General features: G+C 41.2%; 1 protein-coding gene across 1 annotated transcript; it reads left to right on the top strand.

Annotated features, from left to right (window-relative positions):
• The first annotated feature begins 4,582 nt into the window (after positions 1-4,582).
• KBTBD8 (kelch repeat and BTB domain containing 8) lies at positions 4,583-16,480 on the top strand. The gene is made up of 4 exons (XM_065408477.1): positions 4,583-4,645; positions 7,349-7,559; positions 9,920-11,034; positions 16,017-16,480. The coding sequence occupies exons 1-4, from the start codon at positions 4,630-4,632 to the stop codon at positions 16,478-16,480; spliced, it is 1,806 nt and encodes a 601-aa protein (XP_065264549.1). The 5' UTR covers positions 4,583-4,629.
• Positions 16,481-19,329: the final 2,849 nt, after the last annotated feature.

Genomic DNA, 19,329 nt, shown 5'->3' with positions numbered 1-19,329 from the left:
GTGCTTACAGTAGCAAGATATGTCATTTTTTAATTCTACTGTTTCACATCCCCACTGCAATTCTGAGAGCTGGTTAGTCAAACATCCTTTCTGGCAAGCATATTTCTGTCTTTTGAAATAAATTCAGTACTTCCTCCAGGAAGAATGATATCCCAAATCTGAGTTAATCAGTTACCAAAGAATTTTCCATCACTGTCTGATTCCATTTGCTCAGGCAGAACAGGTTTCAGAGTAGCAGCCGGGTTAGTGTGTATCCGCAAAAAGAACAGGAGTACTTGTGGCACCTTAGAGACTAACAAATTTATTTGAGCATAAGCTTTCGTGGGCTACAGCCTACTTCATCAGATGCATGTAGTGGAAAATACAGTAGAAAGATATATATATATATATATACACAGAGAACATGAAACAATGGGTGTTACTATACACACTATAAGGAGAGTGATCAGTTAAGGTGAGCTTTTATCAGCAGGAAAGGAAAAAAACTGTTTGTAGTGGTAATGAAAATGGCCCATTTCCAGCAATTGACAAGGAGATATGAGGAACTGGGGGGGGGGGGGGGGGGGGGATAAGCATGGGGAAATAGTTTTACTTTGTGTAATGGCCCATCCACTCCCAGTCTTTGTTCAAGCCTAATTTAATGGTGTCCAATTTGCAAATTAATTCCAATTCAGCAGTCTCTCGTTGGAGTCTGTTTTTGAAGTTTTTTTGTTGTAATATTGCGACTTTTAGGTCTGTAATCGAGTGGCCAGGGACACTGAAGTGTTCTTCAACTGGTTTTTGAATGTTATAATTCTTGATGTCTGATTTGTGTCCATTTATTCTTTTACGTAGAGACTGTCCGGTTTGGCCATGTACATTGGACACCATTATAGTGTGTATAGTAACACCCATTGTTTCATGTTCTCTGTGTGTGTATATATATATATATATTCCTACTGTATTTTCCACTACATGCATCCGATGAAGTAGGCTGTAGCCCACGAAAGCTTATGCTCAAATAAATTTGTTAGTCTCTAAGGTGCCACAAGTACTCCTGTTCTTTCTTCAGGCAGAACAGTCAGTCTTGAATTTTGAATACTTGTGTGGTTTTCAAGGAGACCAGTTCTGCTAATTAAAAACGGCATCTTATCTGGTGATCAGTTCAGCCCAAAGCCCTGTATCTGAACAATTTGAAGAAAGAGAGGTTGTTTCAGAATCTAAACCATGATCTGAATTTTGCAGCCAGCCCCTATTTCTGTGGTGGATGTACCAAATACTGTACTTATTTGTGGGTTCAGCCAGGTACTGAAAAATGTAAGTGATCAAACTATGTATGCAAAGTTCCCCCCCCACCCCCCATGATCAGCTTATTCACAAATATATGAAAAAATGTTCTTCCTCTTCCTTTAAAACTCCTCCGCTCCCTTCTTACTTCTTCCTCCACTTGGCATCCTAACCCACTTGGCTTCCTCACAAGAATGAGAGAGAAGTCAGTGACCTTAGCCTACGTTTCTTTTGCAGGCAAGACTCCTGGTGAAGTCAGTGGGAGTTCTGAGTGCACAAGGAGGATCAGGCTCTAAGTTTAAATATGATACTTTTATTTAAAAAAAAATAAAGTTGTAATCACTTGTAAAATAAAGGGTTTAGAATTAAAGTCACTTCTGAGCCATAACCGTATCATCCCTATTTTTGGATTGTGGGACTACTGAATGGTACATAACACTTTTCCCATAAAATGTTTCCGTCTGGTATGTTTTCTTGCTGAGCTATATGATACTACTGCTATTTAACAAATATTTAAAGCTATGTGTGTGGCAAATTTTTTATCCACCAAAAACATCATAAAGATGAGCTATTGCAAGAAGAAATGTTTCCTCTGTAAAGTATCCGATTAAATGCTATATCTATATTAAAAACACTCTCCATTGCATTCCTTCATTTTGTACACTAATCCAGACAAGCCAGAGTCTCCACACCAAAAGAAATGACACACTGAGGACATAATGCAGGTGATATCTGCAGTCAGAGAAGGACAAATATATGAGGATGTCATTTGCTAAAAGGTAAGAGTTGTAGCTATTCTCCCTTCACTTTCATTTTATATAGCTCTGGTCAATTTCACAGCCTTTACTAGTACTGAATGGGGAAATTGGAAAACTGCAGAATCGATTTGCAGGAATGAAGTTCTATTTTCTTTTACACCTCTTTCATCAGAGTCACTATCATTCCTGTGTTGTGTGGTATGATTATCGACAGCAGCCTGGGCACTGCTGATAATTGCTAACAGAGGGTAAAGCCATTCCCGGCAAGAGAAAGTAGAACCATGTAAGCAGCAGTCATGACAGAGAACAGTACTATTTTTACCTTCAATGTATGCTTCGGCAGGACATCAGTAATGCACTTGTTTAACTATTTCTGAGATTTAAAGGTAAAGACTTTATTATCTAAGATTTTAATTTAAATTAATGGTGCCTTTCTTTGCTTGTCTTGTTTATACAAAAAACAATTAATTACAAAGCATTACACTTCTCTGCTTACCATAGAACTGCAGATCTTGTTAAATCAAGGAAAGAGAAAAAACTATCAGCATCCTAAATGTTTTAGAATTTAGTGGCTTCTCCTTTCATTTACCCTGCTGTTCACAAAAGGAAAACAGTTCTGTACCTTCCTTCTGATAACCATTCAAGTCACAAAAGTGAAACTTGGTTCATTGTTGTTTTCTCCAACTGGGCTATCATTTGGTCATTGCAAATAACTCCAAACAAAACCACTAGCCTCCAACCACGAATCTCTATTCTGAAAAGGAGATTGTGCTTTGTACTGTTCTAGGTCATTGACAACAAAACAGTTTTTTTAAATTAGTTTCGTTGCTTCTTTACTAGTTACTATCATAGCACCTAGGAACCCCAGTCATGGACCAAGATCCCATTGTGTTAGGGACTATACAAACATAGAAAAGATAGTCTTTGCCCCAAAGCACTTACAATCTAATTAAACCTTTTTAGCTGTTTTTTACTGAAAAATCAACATAATGGAATGAAGTTCTTACCAATTGTATTATCCAATTAGTATTATACCACTGACCATATCCCCTATAAATAGTGTTGGGAATATTGCCATTGTTTCTATTTCTGTTTCATGCTCCTTGTGTTCTTCTCCAGTAAATGTAGCAATTTTTGCAGGGCTAAATAACTTGGAAACAAACTTTCTTATTAAAACTAATCCCTCCAAGGCCCCAAGTCTGGAACTGCAACCACATGCAGGAAGACTATGCCTTTGTGAAGCCTCACTGAAATCAGCCAGTCTCTGGGTGGGCACAGATATCTGGACCAGAGCCCAATCCTGCTTTGTAATTTGGCCACAATCTTGCAAACACTTGGGCATATGCTTAACTTTACTACTGTGAGTAGTCTTGTCAAAAAGCACAAAAAATCATGAGCTGGCAAGTGGAGGCTTTCCCCCTTACTGAGTCTGTAGCCAGGGCCGGCTTTATGACCTGCGGGGCCCGATTGGAATAGTTGGCGGTGGTCCGGGGCTTCGGCGGCATTTCGGCGGCGGGGGATCCGCTCCAGGTCTTCCACGGCACTGAAGGACCCCCCGCCGCCGAAGACCCCCAGAGCGGACCCCCCGCCGCCGAAATGCCACCGAAGACCCTCGGAGTGGGGCCCCCTTAGGCACGGGGCCCTCTTCAGCACGGGGCCCGATTCCAGGGAATCGGGGGAATCGGCGTAAAGCTGGCCCTGTCTGTAGCTGTGGAGTCTGTCCTAAGGCATTTAGGCTCCCACGGCCTCTGTTTTCTGCACAGGGGAAAGGAGCTGGGGGGCCATGGAAAGGGAAGCCTCGGAGCGAATTTGAGGAGGAGGTGTGGAAGGTATGTAGCGCAGTCACGGCTTGTCTATAGGGGAAATCGCTCAGAATGGCAGCTAAGCTGGGCCCAGGAGCTGGTGTGGGAGAAGCGTGCCGGGGCGGGGAGCTGGCGTGGGTGCTCCCGTCCCAGGAGCTGGTGCGGGACAAGCGCACCGGGGCAGGAAGCCGGTGCGGGAGAGCTGCCCATGCGTTCGGTTCCCACCCCAGCGAGTCACGCAGTCCCTTCCCCGTGCGCAGGCGCCCTCAGACGGATGGTTGCCAACCCTCCAGGAATGAAAGATTGATTTCCAATGAAAGATTATGTCATGTGATGAAATCTCCAGGAATACATCCCACCCCAATTGGCAACCCTCCTAGCCCTCGTCCATGTGCCCAGGCCGGGCGAGGGGATCTGGTGGCCCTGCCAGCCCCCCAAGGCCTTGGGGCCAGCTCCCCCCGGGGTCGGGATGACAGGGGCTCGGGCCCAGCCCCCGCGCCTCAGCCACCCGCTGCGAACTACAATTCCCAGTGGTACCCCCGCGGCGGGCCTCAGGAACTACGGATCCCAGCATGCACCGCGCGCGAAAGGCCCAACCCACCCGCCCCGGCGCGTGGGGAGGGGAAAGACTACGTTTCCCGGCATGCACTGCGAGCCCCCGCCAATCAGCGCGATGTAACTTGGCCGGTGGGGGGGAGGCTGGTTGGCTGGCGAGGCAGTATCCGCACCCCGGAGAGGAGCAGGGGGAAGGGGAAGCGGCCCCGGCCGTGACATTTCCTTCGCTCGCAGCCCGGACCCCGAGAATGGCAGCGCTGGGAGGTCGGTGCGGCCGGGCCGGCGGAGGGGGTAGAGTGAGAGGGGAAGCAGAGCTGGGGGGGTGTCTGGGGGAGGGGACAGAGCTGGGGGGAGGAGTGTCTGTGGGGATCCCTGGGGGGTAGGGTGGCGGAGGGGGGGCCAGAGCTGGGGTGCCTAGGGGAGGGAGTCGGGGGGGGGGGGCAGAGCTGGGGGGAGGGTGGCGGAGGGGGGGCCAGAGCTGGGGATGCCGGGGGGGGGGGGAAAGCGTGTCTGAGGGGGAGCAGAGTTGAGGGTGTCTGGGGGTGGGTGTCATGGGGGGCAGAGCTGGAGGTGTCTGGGAGGGAGCAGAGCTGGGGGTGTCTGGGGGTGGGTGTCAGAGGGGGGGCACAGCTGGGGGGTGCCTGGGGGGAGGATGTCTGAGGGGGGCAAAGTTGGGGGTGCCTGGGGGGAGGGTGTCTGAGGGGGGGGGCAGAACTGGGGGTGCCTGGGGGGAGGATGTCTGGGGGTGCCTGGGGGGAAGGGTGGCGGAGGGGGGGCCAGAGCTCAGGTGCCTGGGGGAGGGTGTCGGGGGGGGGGCAGAGCTGGGGGGAGGGCGGCGGAGGGGGGGCCAGGGCTGGGGATGCCTGGGGGGGAAGCGTGTCTGAGCAGGGGGCAGAGCTGGGGTTGCCCAGGGGGAAGGGTGTCTGAAGGCAGAGTGAGTGGGGAAGAGAATTGTGGGTGGGGTGTCTGGGGAGTAATATGTGGGGGAGAGTGTCTGGTTGGGGGTGCAGATTTGGGGGTCTAACTGAGGTGAGAATGAGGCAGAAGGAGTAATGTGGGGGGTCAGAGTGTGTGGGCTGCTACGTGAGGGGAATATATGTTGGGGAGAACAGAGTGAGGATGGGAGCAGAGGTGAGCAGTCATGGAACTGATTGAAAAGGGAGATTAGGGAGAGAGCTGGTGGGAGGAGTTTCCAGGTCAGTGGTGTCAAATCCTGCAAATAAAGAAGCTGGGATGCAGGGGTGGGAAGCTATACGTTGCCAATTCCATTTGTATCGGGAGCTCCTTTGGTTTTGCATGTTGGTTAGGCGACTGGCAGGTGGGAGAGTTGTTTTGGACCTGTCCAGTGTTGGGTATGCGAGAATTTGCATTCCCGTCTCACACCTACAGAAGGAAGTGTATGTTTCTTGCAGCTCTCTGAGTTTGTGCTGTGTCTTGAGGCACGAGGAAGGGTTGGAGTTGAAGTAAGGCCTGGTCTACACTGGGGGCGGGGGCGGGAATCAATCTAAGTTGCACAACTTCAGCTACGTGAATAATGTAGCTGAAGTTGACGTACTTAGATCTACTCACCGCGGTGTCTTCAATGCGCTGCCACTCCCCGTCGACTCTGCCTGCACCTCTCGCTCCAGTGGAGTACCGGAATTGACGGGCGCACGCTCGGCGGTCGATTGTCTAGACTAGACATGATAAATCGACCCCCGCTGGATCAATCGCTGTAGTATAGACATACCCTTAGAAAAGTGTTGCTATTTTTTATTGAGTAGCATCACTGACTGTTCTCAATACTAAACGAGGACAGGTGACTCACCTGTACTGAGGAACATGCACTCTAGTTTAGAATATCAGAGTTGTCATGTCTTACTCAGTGCTGTGGAGAGACTCTTTTACTGAATACTCATTTTAAGGGAAGTGCTTAAAGTTCTCTCTGGAAAAAGGAGTATTTTTTGAGAATTGCTCTGAGAGTGATTCAATGAGATATTGAAAATCTTAGGCCCCAAGCCTGCCGGCAGAGTCTTGTGCACATCAGAGCCCTATTGATTTCACTGGGACTTGTGGGAGCAAGGTTGTGTCTGACTTTTGAATAGGGAAACATTGCAGCACACTAGCACAAGACAGGATTTAAATCTCCCATCCATCATGTCTTTTTTAAATGTGTTTAGCCCTGAATGCATTATGACCATTTTCTGTGCAGTCAGCAGCATTATCCGACTTGCAGTTTTCAACACTTCATTTTTCCTGTTGAGCTTTCCTTTGTTGTTGTTGAGCAGAAGACTTGTTTCCCTTACGAAACAGGTTGTTGCACTGGAAACATTTTCATTTTGGGCTTTACCTTATTAGGAACCATCAGATATTTTCAGAAATGTACAGTTTTTCATTTCTTTTCACAATGGAGGTCTAGTCCTTTCACATATGAGTAATAATTTTAAGTGCTAACCAAGTAATTTTTGTAAAATACATACATATTTATATACAAAGTTATTTAATATTTATGGCTGTGTGTACTTGCTATTGAAAATGTAAACTGTACTTTAGGACTGTAATCTTGCCAGTTATTTGGAAAAGTCAGTAGCCAATGTTTATTTCCCATTTCATTGTTAAGCATAAGTGTTTGGAGAATCGGGACCTGAGTCACTGACTTGTTTCATTTTTTTGTAAAAATGGAATAATAAAATACTTCATATAGATCAATAAGGATTGGGATAACTGGGTGAAAGGTTATATAATATATAAGTGCAAAATATTTATCATGTGACTGTTTCGTCTTAAAGTTGATAGGTGTAATTTACAGATTTATCCACATAGGAGATTGTGGAATTTAGAGAAATGAGGAATCTCAAATCAGTAGTCATTCTTAATGCTGATATATGGTGTATTTGTGTTAATATGGATATATTCTTGATAGTGTGCTCTGTTGCTTTTTCTTTAGTGCAATACGAGTAAGACTATTTTGTTTTGTTTTTTAAATAGAACTAAGTAAGTTTTCACAAACACTGAATGGAATTCCTTCTTCAAACACAGTCAGCAGTGGAATGGATCCCTTTCATGCTTGCAGTATTCTCCAACAACTTAAAACAATGTACGATGAAGGACAGCTGACAGATATTGTAGTGGAAGTTGATCATGGGAAGACATTTTCCTGTCATAGGAATGTTCTTGCTGCAATCAGTCCTTATTTCAGGTATAGTATGTAGGTCCCTGCACTAGTATTTACCAAGTGCAAAATCACTTCTATAACTTATTAAATAATATTTTAATTATTGATAGCAATTATAAAACTTATACCCATCTGCAGCTGTGTTCTGTGTAACTTCTGCTAGTGATGACATTTCAGATTTAATAAACATCTTTTTTTTTTTTTAATGATCTCTTCCAATTTGCTTTTAAAATGAATGAATTGGCAGTACCTGTATTTTTAAGGAAACTTACTTTGGAAATGATTTCATCTTCATGTTGTCTTTTTAAAAACAAAAACAAAAACTCTTCTCTGTGGGAGATCCATTCCATGTTTTTTATCATATCATTCAAAATTTATTTATCTTACCTTCTTAACATCATTCATGCATTTTAGCATACTGACATGCAGTGCATTACAACTTATGATCCTGGGTTGCGTGTGCAGACTGGAAATTCGAGAGAACCTATTTATATATGTAAATTGAGCAAACTTGATATGGAATTAATGAGACACAAACATGAAACTCCAGACTGTCATTTCTGAGTCACTTGTAAGAGTACAAGTGCACTTTATATTTAGGTAACTGACCGTGACAGCATTATATGAATGATGATCAGATATGTGCTGTTAGTATGGTTGTCAAGCAATTAAAAAAATTGATTGCGATTAATCGCGCTGTTAAACAATAATAGAATACCATTTATATCAATATTTGTGGATGTTTTCCACGTTTTCAAATATATTGATTTCAGTTTCCACACAGAATACAAAGTGTACAGTGCTCACTTTATAATTATTTTTTATTATAAATATTTGAACTGTAAAAATAAAAATTATTTTTCAATTAACTTAATACAAGTACTGTAGTGCAATCTCTTTATCATGAAAGTTGAACTTACAAATGTAGAGTTATGTACAAAAAATAACTGCATTAAAAAATAAAACCATGTAAAACTTTAGAGCCTACAAGTCCACTCAGTCCTATTTCTTGTTCAGCCAATTGCTCAGGCAAACAAGTTTGTTTACATTTGCAGGAGATAATGCTGCCCACTTCTTTTTTACAATGTCACCTGAAACTGGCATTCACATGGCACTGTTGTAGCCAGCGTCACAAGATATTTACATGCCAGATGCGCTAAAGATTCATATGTCCCTTCATGCTTCAACCACCATTCCAGAGGACATGAGTCCATGCTGATGTGTTCTGCTCGATAATGATCCCAAGGTGTGCAGACCAATACATGTTCATTTTCATCAGCTGAGGCAGATGCCACCAGCAGAAGGTTGATTTTCTTTTTTGGTGGTTCGGGTTCTGTAGTTTCTGCATCGAAGTGTTGCTCTTTTAAGACTTCTGAAAGCTTGCGCCAGACCCCATTGCTCTCAGATTTTGGAAGACACTTCAGTTTCTTAAACTTTGGGCCTAGTGCGGTAGCTATCTTTAGAACTCTCACGTTGGTACCTTCTTTGCATTTTGTCAAATCTGCAGTGAAAGTGTTCTTAAAACAAACAACATGCACTGGGTCATCATCTGAGACTGCTATAACATGAAATGTATGGGAGAATGCAGGTAAAACACGGAGCAGGAAACATACAATTCTCCCCCAAGAAGTTCAGTCACAAATGTAATTAACGTTTGTTTTTTTTAACGAGCGTCATCAGCATGGAAGCACGTCCTCTGGAATGGTTGCCGAAGCATGAAGAGGCATATGAATGTTTAGTATATCTGGCATGTGGCTGGCTACAAAAGTGCCATGTGAACGTCTGTTCTCACTTTCAGGTGACATTGTAAATAAGAAGTGGGCAGCATTATCTCCCGTAAATATAAACAAACTTGTTTCTCTTAGTGATTGGCTGAACAAGAAGTAGGACCGAGTGGACTTATAGGCTCTAAAGTTTTACATTGTTTTGTTTTTGAGTGCAGTTATGTAACAAAAAAAATCTACATTTGTAAGTTGTGCTTTCACGATAATGAGATCGCACTACAGTACTTGTATGAGGTGAATTGAAAATACTATTTTTTATCATTTTTACAGTGTAAGTATTCGTAATAAAAATAATATAAAGTGAGCACAGTACACTTTGTATTCTTTGTTGTAATTGAAATCAATATTTTCGAAAATGTAGAAAAACATCCCAAATATTTAATAAATTTCAATTAGTATTCCATTGTTTAACAGTGCGATTAAAACTGCGATTAATTGTGATTAATTTTTTTTAGTTAATCACATGAGTTAACTGCAATTAATCGACAGCGCTAGCTGTTAGAATGGCATGCATGTTATGATAAACTATATTACAGTTATCTTTAGACCTGTAGATAGAAGGGAATTGAAAATAAACTGCTAAATATTTTTCTTTTGTAGATCTATGTTCACTAGCGGCCTTACAGAAAGTACCCAGAAAGAAGTTCGTATAGTTGGTGTTGAAGCAGAGTCAATGCATTTAGTATTGAACTATGCATATACCTCCAGAGTAATGCTGACAGAGGCCAATGTCCAAGCTTTGTTCACTGCAGCTAGTATCTTCCAGATCCCTTCCATACAGGACCAGTGTGCTAAATATATGATCAGTCATTTGGACCCACAAAACTCTATTGGGGTGTTTATCTTTGCTGATCACTATGGTCATCAGGAACTCAAAGACAGATCACAAGACTACATTCGTAAAAAGTTTCTGAGTGTCACCAAAGAGCAAGAGTTTCTCCAGTTGAGAAAAGACCAACTCATAAGTATACTGGACAGTGATGACTTAAATGTAGACAAAGAAGAGCATGTTTACGACAGCGTTATAAGGTGGTTTGAACATGAACAAAATAAAAGAGAAGTGCACCTTCCAGAAATATTTGCCAAATGCATCCGAATGCCTCTGTTGGAAGAAACATTTTTAGAGAGAATCCCTCCCATGTTTGCACAGGCTATAGCCAAAAGCTGTGTACAAAAGGGACAACCTAGTGCCAATGGGTATACACAACGGCTTGGAATGACTGCTTCTGAAATGATCATATGCTTTGATGCTGCCCACAAACACTCAGGAAAGAAGCAAACAGTGCCTTGTTTTGATTCAGTCACAGGGAGAGTGTTTAAACTATGCAAACCACCAAATGATTTGAGGGAAGTTGGAATTCTTGTATCACCTGATAATGATATTTACATTGCAGGAGGCTACAGGCCAAGCAGCAGTGAGGTCTCCATAGACCACAGAGCAGAGAGTGACTTTTGGATGTATGATCACTCTGGCAATAGATGGCTACCTAAGGCTCCTTTGCTACGTGCCAGAATAGGCTGCAAACTGGTTCACTGCTGTGGTAAACTGTATGCAATAGGTGGTCGTGTTTATGAAGGAGATGGCCGAAATTCACTAAAATCTGTGGAGTGTTACGACAGCAGAGAGAACTGTTGGACAGCTGTCTGTCCAATGCCTGTAGCAATGGAATTTCATAGTGCTGTGGAATATAAAGAGAACATCTATGTTTTACAGGGTAAGGTGCTTTAACTGTGTAAGCAATTTTGTTTTATCAGTAGGGAAGGGAGTTGTCTAGTTCCAGTGCTTCTACTCCTTTGAACTTCCTAAATTGGTCACTTCCTGCAGATTTTAAGAGTGCCAGAGGAGTAGGGAACTGAGAAAATGGGGGTGGGGGAGAACAGAGGGGAGATGGGAGGGGCAGTGGAGAATGGAAACATTGCTGCTTAAAGTGGGGGCAGCAATTCCACCTCTTGTATACTTTAAGAGGCTCATTGTGAGGGGGAATTTATCCTCCTTTTTGCCTCCACACCCCATGTAATCTGTAGGCTTATTGGGGGCTTTTACAATCTCTCCTCACTTCCTGAGAGGCTTAGTAAGCTCAGTACAGCTGGTCAGAAAACTTTCATCCATGGAGGGAAAAAATCCAGTTTTTGACCACCTCTGACAATGAGCCTCCTATTTTAGTACAAGGTTATACAAGGTGAAGGAGAATTGGAGTAGATTAAATAGACTTCATGAAATTGTGATTGTTTACAAACACTAGGGATGTGTTGTCTAAAATGGAGTCTACAAGTAAGCCCAAGGAGCAAGAGATTTTACAGTGAAGGGGGAATGCTGGAGAACTTGACTGAGTTTACCAGTAGGATACGCAGCGGTCTGTTCTGAGATCCTGAATTCATTATAGTGATGTCAACTACTGTGCCATAATGAAAGGCCTCAGTTATTTTGTTATTAAACCATTACCAATGGAATTATATCATTCTGCTGTAAGAATATATGCAGACCTAATTGTAACATACTTCATAGAAATGTAGGACTGGCAGGGACCTTAATAGGTCATCTAGTCCAGTCCCCTGCACTGAGGCAGGACTAAGTATTATGCACTGAGGTGGGACTAAGTACTAATCTATTAGAGTTCTTTGAAGGGGTCAACAAACATGTGGACAAGGGGGATCCAGTGGACATAGTGTACTTAAATTTCCAGAAAGCCTTTGACAAGGTCCCTCATCAAGGGCTCTTACGTAAATTAAGTTGTCATGGGATAAAAGGGAAGGTCTTTTCATGGATTGAGAACTGGTTAAAAGACAGGGAACAAAGGGTAGGAATTAATGGTAAATTCTCAGAATGGAGATGGGTAACTAGTGGTGTTCCCCAAGGGTCAGTCCTAGGACCAATCCTATTCAACTTATTCATAAATGATCTGGAGAAAGGGGTAAAAAGTGAGGTGGCAAAGTTTGCAGATGATACTAAACTGCTCAAGATAGTTAAGACCAAAGCAGACTGTGAAGAACTTCAAAAAGATCTCACAAAACTAAGTGATTGGGCAACAAAATGGCAAATGAAATTTAATGTGGATAAATGTAAAGTAATGCACATTGAAAAAAATAACCCCAACTATACATACAATATGATGGGGGCTAATTTAGCTACAACAAATCAGGAAAAAGATCTTGGAGTCATCGTGGATAGTTCTCTGAAGATGTCCATGCAGTGTGCAGAGGCGGTCAAAAAAGCAAACAGGATGTTAGGAATCATTAAAAAGGGGATAGAGAATAAGATGGCGAATATATTATTGCCCTTATATAGATCAATGGTACGCCCACATCTTGAATACTGCGTACAGATGTGGTCGCCTCATCTCAAAAAAGATATACTAGCACTAGAAAAGGTTCAGAGAAGGGCAACTAAAATGATTAGGGGTTTGGAGAGGGTCCCATATGAGGAGAGATTAAAGAGGCTAGGACTTTTCAGCTTGGAAAAGAGGAGACTAAGGGGGGATATGATAGAGGTATATAAAATTATGAGTGATGTAGAGAAAGTAGATAAGGAAAAGTTATTTACTTATTCCCATAATACAAGAACTAGGGGTCACCAAATGAAATTAATAGGCAGCAGGTTTAAAACAAATAAAAGGAAGTTCTTCTTCACACAGTGCACAGTCAACTTGTGGAACTCCTTGCCTGAGGAGGTTGTGAAGGCTAGGACTATAACAGCGTTCAAAAGAGAACTGGATAAATTCATGGAGGTTAAGTCCATTAATGGCTATTAGCCACGATGGGTAAGGAATGGTGTCCCTAGACTCTGTTTGTTTGTCAGAGGGTGGAGATGGATGGCAGGAGAGAGATCACTTGATCATTACCGGTTAGGTTCACTCCCTCTGGGGCACCTGGCATTGGCCACTGTCGGTAAACAGGATACTGGGCTAGATGGACCTTTGGTCTGACCCAGTACGGCCATTCTTATGTTCTTATGTTGACCATCCCTGATAAGTGTTTGTCTAACCTGTTCTTAAAAACCTCCAATGAGGGAGTTTCTACAATCTTCCTAGGTAATTTGTTCCAGTGCTTAACTACCCTTACAGTTAGGAAGTGTTTTTCTAATGTCTAACCTAAATCTCCTTTGCTGCAATTTAAGCCCATTACTTCTTGTCCTCTCCTCAGTGATTAAGGAGAACACTTTCCTCTTTTGTAAGAACCTTTTACGTACTTGAAGACTGTTATGTCCCCGCTCTGACTTCTCTTCTCCAGACTAAACAAACCCAGTTTTTTCAATCTTTTCTTGTTGGTCATATTTTCTAGACCTTTTAATCATTTTTGTTGCTCTCCTCTGGACTTTCTCCAATTTGTCCACAGCTTTGCTGAAGTGTGGTGCCCAGAACTGGATACAGCCAAGAACTGGCTTTGTAGAATTTGAGGTGACTATTTGAATGGGAGGCCCAAGATCTGCAGAGAAATCCCACACATCTCTAAGCACCTGTAGAGGCTAAGGGCTCAATATGTCAGTCCTGGGCCTTCTGTTGGCTACTTTTCCTGACAGGCTCCCCTCTCTGTTCTTGCCAATCTTTGTGAACGGCAAACCACAAAAGATGCTGACAGCTCAGCATTACTTCCAGAGGGAGAAGAAACCAATGTAGGTTTGCAAGGAGGCAATATTGCAAATCAGTGCCATGATTCCCTCCCAGCTGCACATCACAGCTGCACTGAGTGGGATTGATGGGATTCCGTGGGATCTGGAGAGAATTCTGCAGAGTGGTTGCTTTTTCTTTTTATTGTTCCTGGACTAAGTGAGCAGAGAGAGCCAAATTGTGTTAGCGAAAAGCATGTAGCAGTATGTCAGTCTGGAGTTTCAGCTAGAATTCTGAGTTTACCATCTTTTTATTTGGGTTTAAGTCAAATTACTCTTAGGGTACATCCGAAGAAGTGGGTTGTAGCCCACGAAAGCTTATGCTCTAATAAATTTGTTAGTCTCTAAGGTGCCACAATTACTCCTGTTCTTTTTGCGGATACAGACTAACACGGCTGCTACTCTGAAACCTACTCTTAGGGTGTGTCTTATTGAAAGGGAGTGCTAGCGGTAGATTTGGTGCAATGCATAGAATGTTGTTCATCCGTTAACGTTTTGTTTCAGCCTGCTGCTTAAAAATCTACACTCCTCTTATTAAAGGCTTGTTACAGCAAGTATGTCACCTTTAACTGTTTTTCTGAAATAACTAATTGATAGAAAACGTACAGAATTTTTTTTAGTGAAATATGAGAGTAACTTCCAAGTGGAAACTTCCGAATAAGAGTGTTATTGCTCACATCTTACAGGAGGCACGAGAATGCACCTGTGCAACTTTTGCTGTTGGATGGTTGTGTGGGCTAACTTGATGCTTACACAAATAAAAAAGCTAATCCATTTTGCTACCCAGCCTACCCAGTCTAACTGTAGATTGTTTGTTTTCCTTACACTAAGCCTCACGGGCAAAACACTACTAATTTCTACTGTATTATTGGTGCAAAAACTGCATTCTGCAACTTTCATTACCTAGAAAGAAGCAGCATGGCAATTGCTACTGTTCACAAGTAAGTAGTCTTGTGCCCTTGCCACACACAAGTCCACCAAACAAGTTCATATGATTCAAGTCTGGGGGCTGACTTTGGCTTTAAAAGACTCATTGGAATGCAACTGTTAATTATTTAATTTTGTATCTCAGTGTAGAGAAATCTACAGGTATCCATGTAGCTTAATCTTTTAAACTAAACTCCACCCATTTTAATTTCCTACCATTCTTGCAGACTTTCCTTATTCCTATAATTGGGTGGAAGAATACTTATCTACACTGTTGCTTGGCAAGATGTCTTAAAATATGTATATGGAAGATGCTATTAAATATAATTTGAAGTACATGCTCTCGTGTGAGGGGAAAATAACTTTGTTATACTATATTCCGCACCCTTTGAGGAAACTATGATTTTTCTTCAAAGCCCTAAAAGACAGCTTCACCAAGAATGTTTTATAATCCACACCAGCCTTAGCCAAATTGGAAGAGCACCAGCTTTAGTTTCTCTGTGTCTGAACTTCTGTCATTTTCAACTTTCAGCTAGTAATCTGTGCAGTCAATATATGAAGCTCATTATTGTCCAAACCAAAAAGAAGTAATAGTGAATTAGTTAGCAGGTTCATAGAATCATAGAATATCAGGGTTGGAAGGGACCTCAGGGGGTCACCTAGTCCAACCCCCTGCTCAAAGCAGGACCAATCCCCAACTAAATCGTGCAAGGACTCCATTTGGTATCCTTTTAAACAAACCATTGCAAGTGACTAATCCATCCATTTCCCTGCTTGCAGGGAAGACAACACAAAAGATTTATAGGTCTAAGATGCACAGTTTCCCAGGTTTAGCATCTTTCATGCAATTCATTCAGAAGTTCTTTATAATCCATAGATGATTAAATAGTGTTTATTTTACCAGGAAATAAAAGAACCAAGCGAATACTTGAAACACCTTAAGCTTTAGAGCCTTGAAGGACTTTCCCCAGAACCTCAAACATGGTTTAGAAGTAGTAAAGGATAGCTAACATGTACATAAATAAAGCATTGCACTGTTGATGGCCTTCAGGCTCCCCCCTTTTCAACCTGATTTCAGAGTCTGGCAGCCACATGGAACTGCGTTCAGAACAATAACTCATAACTTCCATCTTACACTTGTGGTATTTTTTGTTTTTGTCTCTGTAGGAGAATTTTTCCTCTGCTATGATCCACAGAAAGATTACTGGGGTTTTTTAACCCCAATGACTGTGCCTAGAATCCAAGGCTTGGCAGCTGTATACAATGACTCCATCTACTACATCGCTGGAACCTGTGGAAATCATCAGCGTATGTTTACCGTAGAGGCCTATGACATCGAGCTAAATAAGTGGACTAGAAAAAAGGACTTCCCATGCGATCAGTCCATTAATCCCTATATTAAACTGGTACTCTTCAAAAACAAACTCCATTTGTTTGTCAGAGCCACTCAAGTCACTGTTGAAGAACATGTTTTCAGAACCAGCAGGAAGAATTCACTGTATCAGTATGATGAGGTTACTGACCAGTGGCAAAAAGTGTATGAGACTCCAGATAGGCTTTGGGATTTAGGCCGGCATTTTGAATGTGCTGTAGCTAAGTTGTATCCGCAGTGTCTTCAGAAAGTTATTTAATTTTATTCGGTAACAAGCCTTAGTGATTTCAATGGTATCTGATGTTAGAGAAAACATGTCTTAAAAGAAAACAAAGAAATTGTCAGTATTTAAGCTGAAAGAGACAGTTTTTTGTACATGGGGATGGGTGCTCTTTAAAGGTTGCAGGCTGGTGAGGGAATTACTGGTTCATTTTAAAATTGCTGATATTTTCCAGGGGAGCAAGAAGGAGGTTACAAGTGCAGTTATCAGCATTTTTTTCTGGTAAACACTTAATCATGTCATTCTTGAGGGGTGTTTTTGTGATAAAAGTAAACGAAGAATAGAAGAGCCAGGATAACTATGCACTACAATGAAAGAAAATTAGCATTAATAGCTAAGGACATCCAAGCTAGTTTGAAGTGACTTTTTTTTTTGTTTTTTGTTTTTTTGTTTTTTATACGGGTAAAATCCTGAGGCAATATCACTAGGTCTTTATTTTAGATCAACTGAAAGTACATAGAGGAATGCTAGCTCCTGATTATTTTTTTTTGTACTGTTTTGAAGTCTACTAAAATGTTCATAATGTTGTTTGTGCACTACCTTAGTTTGGGAGAAATATTGAAGTTGGAAGCAGAACATGAAGTATATTTGTCCGAAACAGAGAAGGCATACTATCATTTTCTATCTGTGGGCTTTGTTAAAATCAAGCTAACAGTATAAATAGCTATTTTCTGCCAATTAAATGTAGTGCTTGAAAAGCAGTTTTGACACTGCTTAAAAACATTTTCCATCCCATAAAGGGCTTAAACCCAAAAGTTGATGGTGCTAGTACATTTTTAATACTTGTATGTCTGAAATGAATGGGCCAACCCTACACCGCTATTTAAAACAGCCTGCTATTATTAATGGAGTCTGTCTTCTTAGGACCCTATCCTGCCATTGTGGGGTTGTTGTTTTTTAACATATTTTTACTGCAGTGGGAGTTCCTGCACAGAATGATGACAGGATATGGCCTTAGTGGCTATTAATTTTGTGGAAAGCTCATGCTGCTTCTCATAAAGTGTTTGAATGAGCTCAAGTAATACTGAAGAATGTGGCTTAACTTGATTATTCTCCTTTTTCCAAACCCCCAATTACCTTTTACTATTCTGTTCCGATCTATAATGTGAAAAATTTTGCACTACTGAGCTGTCTTCATGATCCAATTTATTAAAACAAAGTTGTCCACAGAAATCTATGGTTTAAAGAATTTTAAATGCAGGTGTAGAATAAGGATCCAATATATTATAACACTTTCTCTGTGGATTGAACATCTAACTTATTTTTCTAATGACAAAGTAAGTTTAAAGTTTAGCTTCTTCTTCAATCGTTAAAACTGGATGTAAAAGGGAAAAGTTTAATCCTAGAGCTCATATCAGCTCTACTTTGCCAGGTGTGTAATTTGTTACAAATCTTCTTCTCTCCAGAACGAGGCATGTTGTATCTTCCTATATATTTAACTGATTAACTTCTCAAATTGAGGTAAAGGAAAGCTGTTTTATTTTAAATTGATAATGGTAAGCATTGTAGCAAAGGATGGCCATTATCTGGATTAACAGCTGTTTCCATAAGCCAAATGTTTCACTCAGTAATAGTTTAACACCCTGGCATAGCTGTTGAGAGATTTTGGATAACATTGACTCAGTGTATGGCCTTGTTGGCACAAAGTAGGGTTTCTTTTTTAAAGAAACAAACTCACGTGGTTTTGTTTTTTAAATCTTGCACAAAATATCAAATAAATGAACTGTGAAAACTAAAAGGGAAAAAAAAAAAAAGCCTCTTCGCATTTACATACCTCATTGTCCAGAGATTGACCAGACTGCTTCTTTTAGGTGTGGGTGCTGGAACATCCCTGAAACTGTTTAAGATCGAGAGCATATGCATAGTTGCTATGATTGCATTTTTAAACCAGGTTAAGGTATGTGGTTCCTCTTTTTGTTTAGTTCCTTCAAGATACTATTGTTATCCACAGCCAACAATAAGAATTTTTCTTATATGGCTATTTCCATGGCTTTTTTTTTACATTTTCCATAGTCCCTGGCTAGCTCTATTTGTGCTATTGTAGGACTCTAGCTGCAAGCTTTCTGAAGCACCCTCCCTTACAGTATTGCATTAGTGTGTACAACTTTTTTTTCCTTCCAAAAAGTGTTATGTAACTTTTTGTTGTTTTTTTAAAAGCTTGGTTGACTATTTACAAGATTCCTTGCTGCTTTTTGACAATCTTCTATATTTATTTAGTAGAACAAATTTCAATATATTACTTGAAAATATGAAATAGAATTTTGAGTTAACAGTTGACTGGTCATGTGATGTATAGAAGTACAATATGCTGTGGTTAAGTCTGCAGTAGGTTTGTTAATTTTGTTTATCTGCACTAAAGTACGAAGATCTCCATTTTCTTTAACCATTCAAAATAAGATTGTGATCCAAGACTGTAATGTGCTTAAAAGCTAAATCCTGGAACTTGCATAGGAGTAGAAAATACTGAATCTTATGCATGAATAATTTGTTTAAACAGAAATATAGCTGAGACATTTTGCCACTTCTTAAATGCTTTTAAATTCTTTAAAAGTCAGATAACTGGTAAAGTCTTGCTGCAGCATCAGACTTTCAAAATAAACTTGCACAGTTTGAGAACAATTGATTAAAACTGCACCAAAGGTACTGGTACTTTACATATGGCTCGCTGCGTCCTCTCTCTGCCCATTTATCATTTTTTCTGCTCTTGTTTAGACTGCCCTTATTAAATTGCCACTTACTCTTATGCTGATACTTTAAATTTTAACATTCCCCCTCCCAATCTTATCAAAATACAAAATAATTTGTATTCTCCATTTTCTTCTAAATTT

This window comes from Emys orbicularis, chromosome 7, assembly GCF_028017835.1.
Source record: "Emys orbicularis isolate rEmyOrb1 chromosome 7, rEmyOrb1.hap1, whole genome shotgun sequence".
Taxonomy (NCBI): domain Eukaryota; kingdom Metazoa; phylum Chordata; order Testudines; family Emydidae; genus Emys; species Emys orbicularis.
This window is presented reverse-complemented; position numbering and strand designations above follow the sequence as displayed.

Excerpts from the sequence above, each read along its gene's own strand:
- KBTBD8 (XM_065408477.1), top strand. Across the intron at positions 7,560-9,919 it reads GCAATCAGTCCTTATTTCAG|ATCTATGTTCACTAGCGGCC; the intron begins GTATAGTATGTA and ends TTTCTTTTGTAG. Across the intron at positions 11,035-16,016 it reads GAACATCTATGTTTTACAGG|GAGAATTTTTCCTCTGCTAT; the intron begins GTAAGGTGCTTT and ends TTGTCTCTGTAG.